At 33.7% G+C, this 21,183-nt stretch overlaps 3 protein-coding genes across 3 annotated transcripts; 1 reads left to right on the top strand and 2 right to left on the bottom strand.

Moving 5' to 3' along the window:
- The first annotated feature begins 681 nt into the window (after positions 1-681).
- LOC145642389 (coronatine-insensitive protein 1-like) lies at positions 682-6,567 on the top strand. The gene is made up of 3 exons (XM_081693557.1): positions 682-1,504; positions 4,188-4,656; positions 4,914-6,567. Exons 1-3 carry the CDS (start codon positions 990-992, stop codon positions 5,721-5,723), a joined length of 1,794 nt encoding a protein of 597 aa, XP_081549683.1. The 5' UTR covers positions 682-989; the 3' UTR covers positions 5,724-6,567.
- Positions 6,568-10,269: 3,702 nt separating this feature from the next.
- On the bottom strand, positions 10,270-12,382 carry LOC145642388 (transcription factor DIVARICATA-like). Its single transcript, XM_081693556.1, has 2 exons — positions 11,369-12,382; positions 10,270-10,980 (listed from the first exon to the last, which is right to left on the bottom strand). The coding sequence occupies exons 1-2, from the start codon at positions 11,794-11,796 to the stop codon at positions 10,560-10,562; spliced, it is 849 nt and encodes a 282-aa protein (XP_081549682.1). The 5' UTR covers positions 11,797-12,382; the 3' UTR covers positions 10,270-10,559.
- A 3,984-nt stretch (positions 12,383-16,366) lies between these two features.
- On the bottom strand, positions 16,367-20,081 carry LOC145556670 (laccase-4-like). Its single transcript, XM_081618325.1, has 6 exons — positions 19,932-20,081; positions 19,348-19,499; positions 18,964-19,208; positions 18,214-18,348; positions 17,069-17,995; positions 16,367-16,829 (listed from the first exon to the last, which is right to left on the bottom strand). Exons 1-6 carry the CDS (start codon positions 20,049-20,051, stop codon positions 16,699-16,701), a joined length of 1,710 nt encoding a protein of 569 aa, XP_081474451.1. The 5' UTR covers positions 20,052-20,081; the 3' UTR covers positions 16,367-16,698.
- Between the last annotated feature and the right edge of the window lie 1,102 nt (positions 20,082-21,183).

Genomic DNA, 21,183 nt, shown 5'->3' with positions numbered 1-21,183 from the left:
CATAGATTGTAACCCCCTAATTTGAAATTTTAACAAATTTTGAGTAGTAAGAACATTTTCCCTTGATTAAAGATATCTTCTGTTTAATTTAATACAGAATTTTATCAAATTTAATGAATTAAAACACCTTTGTTATAATCTGGTAAGACAAATTGGACCACAACATTATCTTTTCCATACACCAAGTACAAGTACAACCAAATGAGCAAATTGGTTTGCTCTTATATATGGACATCTGATATTAAAATAAAATATATGTCCAAATTTGTTTGAATAATATAAATTGTGTCTACAATTTCTTGAAAAAAAAATTACTTTTTCTAAACTTATTGTTTTTAACTTATTTTTTTTAAAAAAAAATTAGTCAAAATAAGATGAAACAAATAGATTCTAAGATGTGAAAAACATCAAATCAGACTAGAACAAATCTAGGAAAAAATGCATATGAGATCGTATAATTCTAGAGAATATAAATTCTTTTAATAAAAAAATAAAAAGTAAAAACAAAAATTATAATATCATATGATTAGAGTATCTAATGATATTTAAGACACAAGTGGTACATTTATTAAAAATTGGACCACCCTAAACCCCTCATTAAACTATATACGCAGTAACGGAGCCACGTCTTTATAGTTAAGACAAAATTAATTCCAGCTTTTATTTTCTTCATTTTCCGCTCCAAACTTCCCATTGTTTTGCGAAAAAAACTGAAACTTAAAATCATTTTTCATCATCTTTATAAAAAAAAAAAAAAAAAAGTAATTAATTTCTGTGTTAGTGTGTTTCTACTACCACTAGCTAAAGTCACTTTCATCATCCAAATCTATGGCTTTTCCTCCATTCTCTCTCCTCTCAAATCATCTTCTTCTACTTTTATCTTAATTAATTTCTGTATATTCAATTTCAATTGAATTTCATATACTTTTCGATTTCAACTATATTTTTTCCAGATCTTCAACAAATTTCTGCTATACTATACTACAAAAATGGCGGATACTAATAATAATCATGTTGTTAACAATCATAATGATAATCACAATAATAACAATCGAAGAAGTATGTCAGATGAAATCCTCGAATGCATCCTACCATATATCGAAGATTCCCGCGATCGATCTTCAGTATCAGCAGTGTGTAGAAAATGGTATGAGCTAGATCGATTAACGAGAAAACACGTAACGATTGCTCTGTGCTACACAACAACGCCGCAACAACTCCTTGATCGATTTCCGAACATCGAATCGTTGAAGCTGAAAGGAAAACCAAGAGCTTCAATGTATAATTTGATTCCAGATGATTGGGGAGGTTATGTGGGTCCATGGGTTCAGATTTTGGCTAGCTTTCCTCGTCTTAATAAGCTTCATTTTAGGCGTATGATTGTTAAGGATTCAGATCTTCAGCTTATTGCTACTGTTAAAAATCGTAATTTAATTTCCTTGAAGTTGGATAAGTGTTCTGGCTTTTCTACTGATGGTTTATTGCATATTTCTCACTCTTGCAGGTAATTTTTATTATTTATTTTTATGTTTATTTGAATTAAGTTTTGATTTAATTTGTTTTGTTTCGTTTCGTGTTTGGAAAATGATATACGTAGTCTTAAGTGTTAACTATAAGTCGATATGTTATGTGGTTAGGGTTGCGTATATCATAACCGTGTACTCGTATTGTTTTACAGTACGAGTAGTATATTAATTATTACTTGCTTGTAGTAAATTAGAAAAGTGTATTGTTACTTGTTAAATGGATTGAATCTGAAGTAACAAGCGTATATACTGTTAATTTTTTTGTTAGATATTGAAAATTGAAATGGTTCATTATTTAGTTTTATGGAGGCAATAAGTTTAAGTACCTTATGTTTCGGAAAAGATAGTTGGTTGTTTATTTATCATACAGAGTAATGGAATAATGTAGTTTTATTGGGTTCTAATGTTCCATTTCCCTATTTCTTGGGTTTGAGTTTACTTATCATCAACTTGTTAAGAGTCGGGCTATTTGGCTAACTTGTTCTTCCCTAAACACCACCTGAAATTACGTTATTCCTCTACCGGGGGTATTGAGTAAGATGATTTTGGGTGGTGTCGATGTAAAACAAGTTTATGTAATGTTTTGCTATAATAAATTACGATTTAATGTTGGCTGATATTGTGATTGATTGTATTTTTGGACTAAATATCATTTTTTTTTGGATTGTAAATGGTTTAATGGTATTAGTATTGTTTGGAATTCTTGTGTTTGGCACACCATAGGCGTAAAATGGATGTTAATTATACTGTGATTGCTTTGACAAGTTTGACACTCATGGTTAAAAGAGGTAGAAGAAGAGAAATATGGGCATATTGGGGAAAACAGAGAGAGGTCAAGGATGTTTTCCTAGAAATCTGATACCATGAAATAGATTAATCCCTTGATGGATTTCATTAGAATCATCAGTTTTATATACACCATACAAGAGTATGACTAGGCTATAATGCTCTAAGTTAGGAACAAACTGATAATAACATTTATACACTTAATGTAAGGGATTTGTTTTGTTGCTCTTGGTGGCTGTTTCACTTTTCTGCTGTGCAAAGGGCATCTTATTACATATTTACATTGTACTCGTAGAATTTATTGAATTAAGAAAAGGCATGCCTAGGCACTGACGTGCAATACAATAGGGATCAAGCGTTTTTATTGGCCTAAACAAGTAGATTCACAGGAGTGCAGGGGAGACACACAAAAAGGCGCACAACTGTATTTTTGACACCAATTTTAAAAATTATTTATTTAGTTCACCTCACTCTAACAAGGTGCAACAAAGCGCTGAGGGATCCTTACACCTCGATGTGCCTTGAGCTTCTTTTGTACATATGAGCATGTAAAGTTATTGTGTCCTATACTATAACTGTAACTGTTATCAAAGGCTAAGCAGAGGTGAGAGGAGGCTTCTGAGTGAATAAGTGAAGTTATGTTTGACAATAATCAAATTGTCCGATGGAAACTTAAACTGTGGATGCTGAGTAGTGTGAGTAAAATGTGTTCTCAGTAGTGGTCAACATGTATTAATAAGTTGGGATAATCGTATACAGAATTTAACCTTAATGCCATAGTCAACTTGTGAGTGGCTAGTCTCGAGTACTTACTGTTCAGATTTTGTTTGATGGTTATGCCTAAGGTTTTGTGATTTCTATTCCCTTTCTTTAGAGGAATGATAGGTCTGATCAGCATTTGATGATATCATCAGTGTATTAGAGGAATGATAGGTTTGATCCTTGAAAAGCCCAGTATATGAAGAGCTTAAACCAGAGAACAATGGGCAATGACTTAATCTAGAGTGCAGACTGTAATTGCGTCTATTGATGGGTGTAGATATAAATTAGTAACTGATGGATTGTGCTACCAGAAGCAAAAAAATCATTAATTTACTGGTGGCTGGTGTCGACACATCCTCCAATTTGCAATGTTACACGCCCCAAGCAAAAGAGGGGCAAGAGGGTGGCAAGGCATGAAGATTTGTATCTATTTGACCACCAAATTAGTCCATGCTTGACTTAATTTTTCAATTTTAGAGTTTGATGAAAATAATTTAGATTTGCCAATTTGAGGTAAGATCCTTGATACAACAAGCAACATATTTGGGTTTTTATTCGTGGTTGTCAGGCGAGTTGAATTCAGTGGATTATGCACCAGCTGGTATTTTCTGTCATGCAGTTTCTTTTATTTCTATCTCTCCTTTCTCTCACGGCTGGACTGGCTGGATTTTGTATGATTGTCGTGTCCTCATATTCAGATCCAAATTTAAGATAGAGTTCCGTGTCACTGTATTAGATAATTGGATATGTATCTATCCAATCACTCATTTTCCTCCTCTCTTTTCTGGAGTTCATGGTAAGAGGATTTGCTAGTAGACAGTAGAGCTGTAAGTGTTCTGCCTAGGATATATTTGATTGACTGTTTTCTGATCCTGTTATGATTTTGCTTCCTCTTCCTGGTATTGCTATTATATTGATGTTCTTACATAGAAGTGCTTACATTCATGCACAATCATTCACAATATTTTCCTTCTTCTCAAGGATGTGGTTTTTAATACATGTTGAATGCTTATCTTTTTTTACTGGACAGGAAGCTAACTATGTACATATGTCTTACTTGGTTGTGTCTAGTATGTCTACTTGGCTATTAACTTTACTTTTCCTCCTATGTAGGAACCTGAAAACACTGTTTCTGGAAGACAGTGGTGTCGATGAAATCAACGGTGAATGGTTTCACCAGCTTGCTCAACACAGCACAGCTCTTGAAACTTTGAACTTCTATATGACTTTTTTGGAGCAAATCAAGGTTCAAGATCTAGAACTTCTTGCCAGTAAATGTCCTTTAGTCTCTGTGAAAATTGGAGATACTGATCTTGTCCATCTTGGAAGCTTTTTCCGTACAGCGACAAGATTGCAAGAATTTTCTGGTGGATCATATAATGAAGATTTAGACCAGTATGCTAACATTGTATTTCCGGCTAAATTGACCTCATTGGGTCCCATGTACTTGGTGGAAAGTCATTTGTCTGTATATTATCCAATTGCGCACTTGTTGCTGAGGTTGGATCTTGTTTACGCATCACTTAATAGTGAGGGGCACTGTGACCTGATACGTAGATGTCAAAATTTAGAAGTTCTGGAGGTATAATCTACATTTTTCTCTCATTAAGCATGTTTTCCTTTGATGCTTTAACAAAACACATTTTCAGTTTCTCTTCTTTTAGTTGATTTTATCTCTCTATAGTGTTGCCTCATTTTTCGTAATAGTAATATATCTTGTCTTCATATTTCTTGGGACCATGTTTTAATACCCAGATTTTTCATCTGAACTTGCAACCTTGAGATTCTTTGCTTGCTCTAATTCTTCTCATGTGCTCATTGTTTATCTCTTGTAAACAGACAACAAATGTTATTGGTGATCAGGGTCTGGAGGTTGTATCTTTGACGTGCAAGAGACTGAAGAGACTTCGTATAGAACGAGGGGCAGATGACCAAGGATTAGATGCTGAACTAGTTACACAGAAGGGATTAATTGCTGTAGCACAGGGATGCCCTGACCTGGAATACCTAGCGGTTTATGTGACCGACATAACAAATGAAGCCTTGGAATGTGTAGGTGCAAACTTGATAAATCTGACTGATTTCCGACTTGTATTACTTGACAGAGAAGAAACAATAACTGATTTGCCACTCGATAAAGGAGTCCGGGCTCTTCTACAGGGTTGTAAAAACATGCAACGCTTTGCATTGTACCTCCGACAGGGAGGTTTGACTGACACTGGTCTTGGTTACATTGGTCAGTTCAGTCAAAATGTGAGGTGGATGCTTCTAGGTTATGTGGGGGAAACTGATGCAGGGCTACTAGAATTCTCTCTGGGCTGCCCTAGCCTTCAGAAGCTTGAAATGAGGGCTTGTTGCTTTACAGAACACGCACTTGCTACTGCTGCAACAAGACTGACTTCTTTGAGGTACATGTGGGTCCAAGGATACCGAGCATCTCAAACAGGCATTGTTGATATTGTACAAATGGTTCGACCATATTGGAACATTGAGCTGATTCCTGGGGATCAATACAGTACCAACCCCGACAATGATGGTCAGCCTGTAAGGGTTGACCATCCATCCCACATTGTTGCTTATTACTCGCTTGCTGGACAGAGAACAGATCATCCGGCGACTGTTTACCCGCTACCTCTGCCAGATCTCTAGAGCCTGTATATAGTTCCACTTCTGTCCAATAGGGATCTTCTGCGCTTACACGCACTCTGCTCCACATCTTGTTCATACAGTTTTGACATCTTCTTTCTTTGGAAAACGAATTTGATTGTTGAGACCATTTTTTACATTTTGCAGACAATAAGGTTGTTTCTGAGCTGTTGTATTCTTGTTGTAGTTCTTAGTATCTTGATATCATTCTCATATACACGATGTATTCTGTGTATTCCATCTCATTGTTTGGCATGCTGCATTTTTTGGAGCAAAAATGTTAATATTTGCCTATTGAATGCAGAGGTTTGTGGTGTCCTTGAGAATAAATATTGTACTCCTTAACTATATATGGTTGTATACTTGCCTACTTGATGCATTGTGAATCTGCACAAAGTTTAAATTTCTAATTGGAATGTATAGTATAGGTGCCTTAAACTTATTCACATCTTGTTTCTTATGCAGGGACTGACTCTATCTGCTACACGGCCTAGGCCTACAGGCTAGGCAGTTGAGCTTGTTTAGTCTTCTCTCCCACAATTTCTTTCCCGACTCTTGTAAATTGGACTTAAGCCTCCGCTTCTGAAACGAAGGGTGAGCCCCAAATGTCGAAATTATCTCATTCGTTTCTATTGCTCTTTCTAGTTTCCTCCGCTTCTTTTGTTTGGGGTTGATAATTCCTATACCACCAGTAAGAGAAGCCATTAGATTTGAACATTTTTGTAACCTTGAAGATGAATGTATGTAGAGTTACTGTTCTTCTTTTCGATTATCTTCTTTTCTGGTTTTCACTGCATAAGACATGTAACAGTTAATCAAATAGCAGGGCATAGAAAAGTTTGTCATACCTGTCCTGTTCTCCTATATTAACCATATCTCTAATTTGGTTTATCAATGGCATAAAATTGAATTCGTCTGTTATTAGTTGCATAGCCTTGTTAGGTTGTGATATGTTTATGTTTGGTTTACCACAATAAATCTGTCTGATGTATTAGAAAGTGACTTGTCTGATGTCTCAATATAATCACCCACAGGATGATTCGAAATTCTGAGTGGGCAGAAAATTATGAAATAATAACTTACAGGAAAGCATATGAATATCCTACAGGAAACTGAACATACTAAGTTTCACTTGCATCTAAATCAAAAACAAAAACAGGGTCATAAACCCACAGATGTTAATGACAGATGACTGATGTTAGACACTGGAAACTAACTGAATACAGACACTATGAACGAATTTTTGGTGCATTTGCAATGCGCATTCAGAGTTTAGTATATCAATCAGATCTTGTATCATTCAACCGTTTTCGACTTATTTGTTTTTGCAGACATTATATATGGACCAAGGGTAACCCTGCTGAATTGAGGAACCCTTTGTTGAAACTTGTGAATTTGATGAGTTGATCTCGACTGTCTGAAAGCAAACCCAGAAGTTGTTGGAACAGAAACATCCAGGGTGTACCCAGGTTAGCAATATCAATTATTTCTCAACAACAATTTTGTATGTATTGTTCTTTGTTAGCTAGCTGCCTCATTTACATTATTGAACTTTTTTTTTTTCTGAGATTATAATTCTATCAGTCAACCAACCACTTATTGGTTGCTATGATATTGGGACCAATGAACTAACACTAATCCTGTCATTAGTGCTTGATTAGGACATAATTAGTCGGCTTCGAAAACGTGCAACGCAGGATGCACAGTCCCAACCTCAAATGGTTGACTTAATTAATATAGATAATTAACATTAACTAAACTTAATTCACTGTGTTCATTTCAAATGACACAATGAATGTTTTATTATTATAATTTTTTTTTTTTAACTATAGTGATTTACAAATGTGAAAAGTACTACTAGATTAGCAAAATCTAAAGAGAAATTAGTGTTAATTTATTCTTTGAATAAAAAGAGCATCATAGATTTTCCATTAAGTGTGTTTTATGGTTTAGTCATAGTCTACTTTAAAAAGGTTCATTAATCTTAGAATAAAGCTTAAAGATGGGTGACATTATGCTTTTCTTTCCCCATAATATGTGCAATTTGCAATTGCATGAAACTATTTAAAAGAACAAGGAGCCATAAATAATTATGTGGGATATTTGTCCTTTACCTTTAAAAAAAAAAAAAAAAGGTTGAAGAAAAAATAGAATAAACTGTACTGGATCAGTTTGAAATTGGGGAACTTTAATCTCTTAGCTTGTGTTTCAGAAAATCAAATCTTTTGTCTATACCTTTTTCCCTTTTTTTTCCTCCTATTTTTTTGAGTGTTATAATCACCATATTATTTTGGCTGCATACATGAAAAGTGAAGTGTATGAACATTAGGAATTCATATTGCTGCAATGATATACACTCCCTATGATGGCAACTTCAATAACAGCAACCCCCAAATCCATGCAATATTATTGAAAGGTGCAACACATTTGGAAACATACCTATCACGTTACGTTTGATCGAGTGTCATTTTTAAGGAATTGGTTACATCTCTCTAACTCTCTCTTTAGATTTTCACTTCCAACCATAAGACTATATGAGCGATAATTTTTTTATTGAATTAAATTACGTGAATAAATAATATAGAGTATAATCAATATGGAAATTAGAGATTCAAAAGTTAATTACTGATCATAATTAGAAATTGGTTTATTACGCACGTTATTATAGAACGTCTTAAAATAACGAGGTGGTCTATTATTTTGGGATGGGAAGATCAGAGTTAATAAAACTTCAACCGCTCAACTAAAGAGGGAAGCTGCCAATAGTCAAATAAACTTCACATTCTGTTTGATCCCTCTATTAGCCTAATATCATTAGAATATAACAATTTAATCAAGTACTTGGAAATTATTTACTTGTATATAATTTCCCATTACTTTGAACGTAGAATTATGCCTAAACTTTTTTATGGTGATACTCATGCATAATTCTCTTCCAAGAATCATGACCTTTAAATTCAACAAATGAATCTACAATTTTTTAATTAATTTGATCATGCATGTAGTAAGTTAAATAAGAATCTTGAAAAAAAAATCGAATGTTTTTATCCTGTCGGGGGATCAACCCAATCATTTTGCTTTTACTCTGTAAAAAGAAATTTTAATTTTTAGTGCCGAAAGTTGTTGTAAGATTCAATTCTTATCTTAAATTTGCACCTTGTAATTTCTTGAATATAACATTACTAGAAATTCAGAGCTCAAAGAGATGAAGTATTCTCTACCCAAAGAAGGAATCAATAAGATAATGGAATATTAAACTATTATTAAGCTTCATAGACCATTTGAAAAGAATAGTCAAGATCTCATTCTATATAATGGAAGATAATGGAGATGCTTTGTTCCCACAACACAGTGTTAAAAATGTGTAGACTCGACTTATGTTTAAATTAACATTTTATTAAACTCAAGAATTTAGAAAGGAATGATGTTCACATTAACCATTTTTTGTGTCGTTAGAAGATGGGGTGTAACTTGTAAGATCTGATATTTTTGACTTTCATTTCAAAAATTGCGTTCTATTTAGTAAGGAATATTCCCAAATATCGTTCCTGGTTGATATATCTCATCGTAAATACATGAAAATGATACCAATATTGGACTTTTTAAGGTAAAAGATTCTTTCATACGGGTAAAAAAAAATACTTTGTATCATTTATATATACACAAGTAATTAAAAAAAAACAAAATTCTATCGATAAGGTAGAAAGGAGAGCACAATTGCTTATTCAACTTTCTTACCTTTATAAAAATATTTCTGTGAAAATTATACTTCATTTGATAATTTAAAGCCTTGTAAGCTACTAGGTCATTATCTTACATGTTATTGTTTAATTTATTTTATTGAGTTAATTTTCACATAGTTATTTGGTAAAAAGGTAAAATATACTTGGGATATTTTTTGTCATATGTCCTTAATAATGTAAAGAGGTTATTTATTAACTACCAAGGTGCTTTGTTTGTTAGTGGAATTCAGAGTCACCCCAATGACTAATTGATGCTGATGAAGAGGTTTGGTCACTTTGGCCATGTTTGATCCACTATAATCTAATGAATGGTTGATACGTCTTTTACATTTAGCATAAGAGCAAAAAAAGCAAGCAATCAGTTTTAAAGGAATTACCCTTGAAGGTGACCTCCCTTTAGTCAGCTAATTTGGCTACTACTTTTTTGGTGTGACATGGCTTATTATCCTACTTGTCTAGATTCTTCTTTTTTTTCCTAACTTGTTATGCTTATCAGTCCTAAAATAAATTAGAAAAAATTAAAAAAGGCGCAGATCGGGTTTGAACCTTGTTCATATTACTACATTAAGTAGTGTTATTCATGCTTATTGCTCCATTTAGTAGGGGTGTAAATAAGTGTAATATGATGCAGGTTTTGGTGGAATCTTAGTCACTTTGCTTCTGATAATTGCATGCACTTTGTTCTACTAATTGTGGAAAAGTGCATTAAGAAATTTTGTAGAATGACAAGTTGTTTAGAACACTTGGTTAGCTTGTAGGGAAATGGAGAAGTGGGAGAATATAATGCTCAATCAATTTTCTGAAGCTGAAGAAACTGACTTATTCATTCTCATAAGACGCGAAACCCATCTAAGGATTATAAACAGCACGCGAAAAAATTAACCTTCAGATTGACCTAGACAACTAGATATCATATCATGAGTACTCTCAAAAGGAAATCGTAATTCAAATATACATTCATTATACCCTCCAAAAGATTGAGATGTTTTCAAATTCTGTTGGTGTCTACAGACTAAAATCTGATGAGCTTGAGACATGTGATGATGTACCACACAAGAACCATAAGAGATAGTTTACCAGTTGTATTACCCTTACTCTAATGTGATCCTATATAGGCTGAGGCTCCTTGGTAGGCACTACTGTACAGATTTTGCCGCCCATGAGGGGAGTCGAAAACCATGAATGCTTCACCATTCGTGTTGCTCCAATCGAGTAGCATCTTAGGCATGATGTTGAACGATTTTTGAAGCAATGGAAATGAGCCAGACGAGTGTTCTAAGAGTGATTTGGGCTTTTCATCAGTTTCTGAAACTGATGGCATAGCATTATCAGAAAGATTAGCAGTGGTAATATCGTGAATGCTAGGTCTTCGTTTATCCTTCCCACCCGAACTCTGCCTTAGGAAGTACTTTTGGGCATGGCTAGCTACTTGAGTTGGAGTTTTCGATATAACAAAGTTCCGTGATATGTTTCTCCAGTCCCCTTTTCCATGCTTCTGAAGTCCAAGCAGAAACCGCCTGCATAACTCATTGTTAATAACTCAACCTTCTCACAGTATAAATTCCTAACACAATTCAATCACATGTCATAATGTTTAACATATAATTAAGGACATACTGCACATAAATCAGACTCTTATAGCAGAACTTGCTAACCTAATGCCAACCCTGTGAAACAATCTCATAATCAGACTCTTAATTTCTATAGAAACACATATCAGTACTCAGTATATAGCTCGTGCATTCGCATACAAACCAGTGCAGACGAAGTAACACGAATATTTCAGGCAGTCTAACCCACCTATTCAGTAATCACTACTCCAGTCTACAGCTTATAATTGCAATATACAATAAAATTTCACAATCAAATTTCATTGACAGTCACAGAAATGAAAACATGAATTACCTGTGTTCATCCTCAGTCCAAGGCACACCCTTTTTCCTTTCTTGATCATGAGGCCTAGACATAGACATAGACATAGCCATAGAAGCCGCAGACCTCTTCCTAAAAGGATCAAATTTGGCATTATCAACCCACTCCAAAGTGAAGGGAGAAGCAAGATAGCCAGGAATCGGAACCAAGCCGGCTTCGATATCGGTTACATCTTCCAACAATTCTTTATACTGTTTCATCACATCCCAAGCAGATTTCCCAGGGATCATATCAGCAATCCTTGAAAATCTATCAGGGGTATTCTCATCAAATATTGCAAGTGCTTTCTCAAATCTCTTGTTCTCTTCCTTTGTCCATATTGTACTCTTGGAATCCCCAGGAAATAGCCAATTATCATAACTTGAATTTGTAAACAAAGAAGCAGGATATATTGCTCCCATTTCTCTCCCTCCCAAAACCCTTTTTTTTTTTTTTTGAATTTGTGATTTTTATTTATTTTGTTTCTTTCACTAAAAATTTAGAATTTTAATTCATGGGGTTTAAGAGAGATGAAATGGGTGAATTTAAAGGGGGGTTTGAGGTGATGATCAAATTGCAAGAACAGAGGAAATAAGAGAGGAAAATGAAGTTTCAGAATGACCCAAAATTTTTTGTTCAAGGAGAATCAGAATAAACTTTGGGTTATAAATCAAATTTGAAGAATCCCTTATACTATAAAGACCTAAACTTTATAAATTTTACTTCAGAATATCAAAGGAAAATAAAATAATTAATTAAAATTTCTAAAAAAAAAATATGGAAAAAGCCACCGACTTTGTCCTCCACAGCACTAAAAATTAGAGCTAGTGCAGACCCTACCAAATACTGCTACCTTACAACTTGCACTGCCTGCCCACTGGAGAAGAGGGGAAGAAGCAGAAAAGGCAAAGAAGAAGAACAATTCTCCTAGATTCTGAATTATTATTATTTTTATTTATTTTATACAAGGTAAATTTTATTATGAAGAAAATTACAATTTTGTAATCTTTTTAATGGGTTTTTTTTTTTTAGAGGTTATGAGTTATTGGTAGTGTAGAAAGAAGCGGGAGAGAAAATGCTTTGACCTTTGCTTTTGGAGGTCGAATTTGAGAATGACAGGAAGGAAGGTGTGATGAAGAACAATACGCTTTATTTAATTGAGTTGCATTAATAAAAGCTTCAGGTTCAGCTGACTTTACATATATATGAAGTACGGATAGGTTTTTTTTTTTTTTTTAATGGGCTTGTTCGGCTAAAGTAGTTGTTAAGATTGCACACTTATTACTTAAGTCGAGTATTAGGGTTTTGAATTACAGAGTAATACTTTTTGAACCTCTAATCTGATTTGGTAAGGTATTAGATCAAGCTAATAACTTAAGCTTGTAGACTTGTAGTTAGCTATAAGTGAGGAATTTGTTGTTTAAGTACTATTCTAAGGCTAATTTTTAATAAATTTTACAGTTTATGAAAAGCTAAATTTGGTAAAAATTAATAAATTAAAAGTTGCTTCACAATACAACAATACCATGTTGAACTTAGGGTTTAATAATAGTTTTTTGATGAATTGCAGCATGTTCAATTATGCAATATTAATGATACGATACGTGTTTACTGAAAATCTTTTATTATTATAAAATAATGTTTTATCATCCTAATACTATTTGTGAAGAATTTTAATTAGAATTCTAATCTTAAATTATTATAGAAAATGTTTTAGGAAAGTTATTACGAAGTATCTTTTTTCTATTAACTACAATAATGAGTGTATGCTATCTCTATTTAGGAACAGATAGAGTAAAACAGAGAACACGAGTGTGTTTAAATTGTGAGAGCAAAAGACCAAATGGTGATTGGGTAGTATAAAAGGAGGCTGACATGGTACCAAGAAAAAAGAAAAGGGTGTCGACTGTATGGTGGCTCATTAACTCATCATCATTGGAGGCTTTACTTCCGGTAGGTCTTTACCAAAAGACAAACACCTCCACTCTTATAAATCCAAGATAAAAACTATTATAATGAATTTTTAATACTCAATTTAGTACTATGATCATTACATAACTCATCTTACTGTATTGCTACAAACTACAATTCTTTCTTTGTATAACTTGTTATATTTTAAGATTTGATTAATCAGCTAGATGATAAATGCTTCCAAAAAAACTTATGGAGTTAATTCATCTCAAATAATTTAAGGTAAAAATGCATGGAAATTATTTATTTTATCTTAGCATGAGTACTAAATTAAATACGTATGGATATGTTATTTCCTATCTAATTAATTAATTCAATAAAGTCCAATTTGTTCTAGTGTCACTTATTAATTCGTAAATTTCTAAATAAGAGGTGTGTTTTGTGAAGTGTTGGGACTCCGTATTTTAAAAGTAGTTAGTCTTGTAACACCTGTTCACCTTGCCAGCCATTCTCTATCCCAAATTTGAAAATTCAACTATATGTGAACTGTTCCTTGCATTTCATCCGACGAGTAATTAAAAATTTTAATTTAGTATGATTACCCTTTTTTACGGAATTAAAAATGAACAAAACTTTATAGTTTTATACTTTATTCTTAAATTAGATTGGTCCCTCTATTAATGATTCCTAACCTAGTACTACAACACTGTTTATGCACATGCATGCAGCTAGTAGAAGAGAACTCAAACTACAAACAAGAATATCGTAAACTGTTGTTGTATAATTGTATTAGTGTTTATTATTTATTTAATATAATATATTTTTTTTAAGTAATTGATGTGTTTCTGATTCCTGATTTCTCTAAAGTAGTACGGAAATGGAATTTTTCTTGGTATATTCTTTGCTACAACTACTTTCAAAAACGAAATACTCAGTAACTAATTAGTTATTCTCTCTTGTCAAAAAAATTAGTTATCCTCTCTAATCCAAATTACTTGTTATCAAGAAAATTATTATAGTTTAGACTTTGATTATCATCAAGAATGTCACTATTATTTAATTTTTAGCTTTATGTATGTAGACTGTAGCGGTATAAGTTGTTCTAAAATTCATTCTCATTACCGTAACTTAGTACTAAAAAATGTACGTGTTTGTATATCTTATAATTACTCCCTTAATTTAATTTAATTGGCTGTTTCTTCAATGACAAGCCTGACAACCTAGGTTGCTGATCAATTATTCTTAGTGGTCGAGTTCAATTAAACTATATTGACTGCTTCTAATGAATATTTAATGTAATGCTTATCTACAATTAACTATTTAAGCACTCCTATGTGGTAGGAATCTCTAAACTCCAAGCACGGTGACCCAAGCACCATCATAAAGTTGGTCTTAAAGCATCTCCCAATGCATTTAAAATAAGCCATGTCAGCCGCACTCTTAAACTAACTTAATGAGCTTGTATAGGTATATGGGTATACCATATGGAGGCTGCTAATTAAAATTATGACATAATTATAGAATTATAGAGGTGGATAATTCTAGAGCGAAATTTGTAAAATAGTAGAATTAGAGTCTGCTTACATATAAATTCAAATAAAGTTCTAATCTAGAGTTGATTGTTTGATGGTAGATTGGAAGTGAAGTGTGGTGGTTTTGGAGGTAGGAGTAGATGGAAATAAAAGATTGCCCTAGCCTGGCCTTAATAAGTAGTGGCCTTTAATATCAATTAATGGCTTTTAGGTGCGACAACAACAAATTAAATTAAAATATACACCATTAGAATGGTTAACTTATATTAAAAGAAGAGTATGTAAATAGTCATCAGATAGTCTCTTTTCTTATTGATGGAGCATTAGCTCCTCCATCATGAATCCGGGGCTAGTAAATAACAACTCTTCTCCCATTTTTTCGGGATCTAGTCCGAATTGAACCAATGTCAGTAACAAATCTTTTTTAAAAGGAAAGGGCATTAATTTGAGAGTTGAGACACTTGGAACCCAATTGAAAAATTCAGTCCCTTATTACAAGTGCCCTCTACCATGTAATTTTGAGCAGCCAACTTTTTGGATGACGTTCTTTGAATTGCTCCACTTTAACCAAAGGAAGACTAAATTTTATTGTGGGTGGAAGTTTATTGGAAAAATTCATACTATAACGATATTTAAAAAAAAGTTGGTGCAGTGGATTGTGAGAAATGATGCATGTGTAGCCTCGCACAAAGACACTGGTGATATGTAATGCTCAGCACCCAACATTTTGTAAATGCTATACTATGTCTTAAAGTTGAAGACAAAATATGCCTGTATTTAGTAATTACTTTGTATTCTATATTTGAGTGCCTAAGCAATTTTAGGAATTATATGCTTATAGTGTGAAGGTAGTAAGTTAGTAACCACTAACCTTCTTTGGTAGGCTAAGCTAGCAGAATCAACCTTGACTGCAGTAAGGGGCAGCCATATATATATGTGTTAATTGTATCGCGTAACTACTTAGCCCTAGGGACCATTACAGGGCTACAGGCTCATTCACAATGGTGTTCGTGGCCTATTTTGGAGTTGGACTGTCACTTGGAGCCTGTGGCATGACCGCATGAGCATGTAAGTATATAGTCCATGGATCGACGTGATACAACCTTGATGGCTAATCAACATTATTAACAAAATCCCATAGTACATAAATACTCTGCATTTCACTATATGAATACTTAATCATCTACGCTCCCCAACGGCCCAACCTAATAATGTATCTAATACACTAGAATTTTAAGTAACATATACTCCGTACTATATATACTGGTAGAAAATTTTGGTTAAATGATCAAATAATATAATACGAGTAATGGATTTGATGGTACATATACAGTATTCATATGAGCATACTCTAGAGATACATTTTGTAACAATTAAGTTTTTCATTATTTGACGGTAAAAAATTAATTAATTATGGGAGAGATTTGTTCAACAACTAATCCATTGCTCCAAGCTATTATTTATTACAAACTTCATGCCTACCGAAAATTTAAGCAAACAAAAACAGAAACAAAAAAAGGGATATATGAAAGTGTTACATTGTTTTTAATCATCAAACATGGCAGAAATTTACATAATTTAGAAGAAAATATAGAAGAAAGAAAAAACAACACGATGATTTTTTTTCATGCCTTAATTCATTCTTCTTCAACTGATGCACTCATTCATCTGAAGCTTCTTTGCAATCTGAACTCCAGAATTCAAACGTCTACTCCCTTTGTTTTTTTTTGTTGTTTAGCGTCCGTACAACTCCAAAAGTTCTATGTTGCAAAATGCAAACCCATTTTTTTAATGAATCTCAAAAGAATCTTCTCGATCTTCAATGAGTATATTCCAATGGAATCTTTCAAGGAGCACCAATAAAAAATACTTATTGAGAACTTAGCATTTAGGTAGGTCTTTTGGAGGTGGCACGATTGACTCATTTGGCCCGTCGCCATTCTCTATTAAAAATGCCATCTTTAGTCCCCATGAAGTGTGTACTTCTAGATGACAATGCATAAACCAAACACCTGCGGTTCACCATTTTATAATGTTAAACTCGTTAACTAACTCGAAATTCTAATTAATTTCACTCTTGGAATAATATGTTTATCTCGAGATATTAAATTATGTTAAAGTCTCAAATAAAATCTAGTACTAGTGATTATTTGTATATTCTAAAGTGATTTATTTTCTATACTGTGTTTATTTACTGTACATTATTTTAGACGTATGTATGATTAATTGAAAAACTGTCATGATACTATACCTGGATTATCAGCTCGAAATCTTATAGCAGTCCATCCACCCGCAGGCACGTCAATAGTGTTCCTCTCAACAGGATCGACGAGATTAAAGCTCTCTGGATCCTTAGTATCATCGTAATTACCTATCCCCATACCAACAACAAAGAAATTGAACCCGTGCAAATGGAGAGGATGGCTTTCAGGTGCTATAAGAGAAGTGTCTTGGAGTACAACTTGGACCGTGGCATTAAATGGTAACCTATAAACCTTAGTACCGTTCATAGTAGCCAAAGAGCCAGTAAAATTTGAAGTAGTATAGTTAAAACTTGTAAGAGGCCTCCCTGGAAAATCGTCCGTAAATACTCCCTTTATTTTATAATAATGAGCCTGAAGCAATGAAATAGTTGGCATAACAAATGTGACATTGTTAAAACTAGCTACGAGCTTACTACCATTTAGACATGTTGGACACGGGTTAACCCCTACACTCGTGGTGAAAAATAAGGAATGATCAATGTCTAAAGGGACTTTCGCGGGGTAGTCTTTTGAATTTAGACTTCGTAAGGCATGTGTGAATTTTAGTTGAGTTTGTGTCGCGTTTATAGATGGCATTGTAGTCAGGACAAGGCGCGAGTTAGCTAGGCCACCCTTGTAGCGCAAAAGGCCATAGGTGGTTGTGTTATCAACAGCAACAGGCGCGTCCATAAATGAGGACATGCCAATCAAATATTTTCCTGTAGGAGATTGATCGGCCTTAAGAAGAGCATTTGTGGTTTGTCCTGGTGCAATGTAGATAGTGTCTGTTATAAAAGGCTTTGTGTAACTTGCATCAACTTCTACCACGGTAAATTTGTGACCGGCAATTCTGAAGAAAACCTCGTCATTGATTGCAGCATTGACAATTCGTAATAGGTATGTTTTGCTATGCTCAACATGTAGGGTATAAGTACCTGCACAAATATTATGGAATTGAATAATCAAATGTAAACAATTAGGGCTTGTTCTCATTTACTGAGCTGACCTAAATTGTTTATGAGAGAACGAAATTAGGAACTGAACTGAACTGAACTAAAATTAAGCTGAAGAGAACAAACCCTGATTCCTAGGAAATATTTTTTACTTAAGCAATTTTTTGGTGTTAACAATTATCAAGTACGAGTATAAGTACCCTGTGTTGAGATTGAACAATTTCGGACCGGTCCAGTATGGCCATTTATGGTATGTGAATCTGATACATTTGGTGGCATACCAGATTTTGTAGCTTGATTGATCACTGCCTCTGTATCTGCTTTCCACCATTCCCCTGCAATTGATAGTAAAAGCTTAATTCAATTCAAATAATCAATACAATCATCCATATTTGGAAATAAATTGACCACAACGTCACACCTAACACAATTCTTCATAGGCGGGGAGAAATAAGGGGATTTCAATTTACAAGGAAACCTTACTCATTTGGTGTTACGCAAAATTAAACGGTTAAACCACTATATTATCCCAAATTCCCAATTACCAACTATAAAATTGATGGTGACGAGAATTATTGAACCCCAAGCCTCTTGAATAAAAGTGGATCAATCCATTAATTATTATACTATATAAGTTGAATTTACTTCAACTTGCATACTTTTTGATGGAACATAAATACATATAATGTGTGTGCTAAAAACATATAACATGACAATTGTTGTTGGGCCGGTTTAGTAGGTCTGTAGGTCCAATGTCGTCTTCCAATTATATTTCAGAGAATACTAAAGAAAATGTCAAGGAATACTAATTGCATGGGAGTGTGGGACTTTATATGACATTGACATTATTTAGTACTTGATGCAAATTAAAAATTCTACTTAAGTAATGATATTGAAAGTTTAAGTAAAATATGAATTTATATATTAATAAGGTATTATTAAAGCCTTACCTAACACAATAACTTTCTCTTTGACAGGATGTGGGAAAGGGTATGGGGTGCCTTTCTTAGGCAATATAACAATGGCTCCATGTAGGGTTGCCCTTAGCCAGGATATATGTGCGTGCCAGAACAATGTTCCTCTTTGACCTATGATGGTGAAGTTGTAAAGATAGCTTTGTTCCGGCTGGATAGGGCATTGTGCTACATATGCTGGACCATCGGACCACCCCGTTCTGAGTTGTCGAATACCGTGCCTACAATATACATATAATTATATCATAGATGATGTGTTAGTCCTGAACTCGTCTAGTAACTTTAAGTCATTATGTACATATACATGGCGAGGATCAATTGATCAAATAATGAACGTGTTTTAAAGGTTTAGAGTCTTACCAATGTATAGTGACGTTGTAATTGATGTTATTGATGACTTTGACAAGAACGTTGTCACCCTCCCTTGCATGGAGGGTTGGCCCGGGAAATTTTCCGTTGACTGTGGCAATAGCCTTGGTGGAACAAAGTTTTGTGTAGTTCTTCATGACTACCTACTTGTGCCAACATATAGAAGGTTAATTACAAGAATAGTACTACTACTTCTTAGTTTGAAAAATTATTTGATGGACGTTATTAAAGATCTAACACGTTATTAACAATTTTGGCCATCATTAGAATAATATGTAGCATGCCAATTGTAGTTTCAACAAAATCGTACATGTTACTATATTTGTATATTCATTGGTTGCCTTTGCTTACCTTACCCAAAACCATTTATAACACGGTCGTTTTATCATTGATAGAAGGCACAAAATAACTTGGTTTAGTTGGAAGTCTGAAACAAACTGCACCACTAAATAACTCTATATATGTATGGAAAAGGAATCAAATTGTTTTGACTTCGCTAGTAAGTGAAACATAACTACACTAGCTAACACATAATTATGATGTTAATTATCAAGTTAATTAAGTATGTCACGTACCTTGAAGTTGTAATGCCTAACAGTGGCCTCTGCTAATGCAGGAAACATGAGTAGAATAACTAGAGCATGAATCCAACGTTCCATCCTTCCCTCCCTCGATTTCGATACTTCCTTATTCATTCTTGTTTGATGTTTTGTAAATTTGTTTTTCTATTTGATTAGTAGTATTAGTTTGTACTAATATATATTTGGTAGATTAAATGTTGTTCCTCAATCTAGAACTTAATAAGTATGCAATGGTCTGACTCCACGGCAGCGTAGATCACTACAAATGAGATGCAGTGTCATTTTACTTGAGTAGGTAAGTGAATTGCCATCCATGGTGTGTGTGTATAGTTCTTAGACTTGTATAATTTTCCGCCATTGAGGGGTTTCTTACATGTTACATAAAGTTGCTACTATTTATCGTATTACTTTGATTTTAACATCAGTTATCTACTTGTTGCCATTTCTACTGTCAGTACTCAGTAGTATATACATACATGATAATAGTCAGTAAGTTTTCCAAGTTCCAACAGTCGGCACAAGCTGCAAAAACTAATGTGGGACGGAAGGAAAAACAATTTTATTATGCACCATACCGTATTTTCACTTAGTTGTTACTTAATATACACACAAAAATCATAGTCTAAATTATTTTTCACATTTGAAAATTCTGTGTTCGTTGAGTACTTTATCATATTGCAGATAATGAACACACATTAAACATTGTAAAAATGGAAATTAAGTGGTTGGATTGCAGTAAAATATAGCAAGAACCAATGAACTTACATAAAATTAAAAAAAAGCGGGAACAGTTAAAAGAATTGCCCTATTTGTTGGACTGTTTGTTTCATGATGTGTTAATTCATCATTTTGAAGGCTACATGAAAGCGTTAATTAAACATTAAGATGAGCCTAATTAACAGCTTAACTTTTGATTGATATCTCAAAGCTTCTTAGGTGCTTAATCTCTAGTGGATTGACTCCTCTTAATCACTAGTCATATCACTAATTTACATTTGGTTGTGCTGTTATTTTCAAGAGAAAGACATAGATAGTTTCACAGCAAAATTAATTTCTAGTAGGAATTTTCGATGGTGTTCGTTTCGATTTTGCATGATTTTCTCTGAGGTTAACAGCTTATCTTCCTCATGAATCAGTTTTCAATTTCTGTATGATCTTATATTGATTATCATTTACTTCCTAGGACGAAAACAAGCCAAGTAGCTTAATTTGTTGTACAAGCAAGTGGAAGGGGAGCAAAGTTTAA

Source organism: Chenopodium album, chromosome 8 (genome assembly GCF_948465745.1).
Source record: "Chenopodium album chromosome 8, dcCheAlbu1.1, whole genome shotgun sequence".
Lineage (NCBI taxonomy): Eukaryota > Viridiplantae > Streptophyta > Magnoliopsida > Caryophyllales > Amaranthaceae > Chenopodium > Chenopodium album.
The sequence above is the reverse complement of the archived record's forward strand: the minus strand, read 5'-3'. Positions and strand labels throughout refer to the sequence as shown.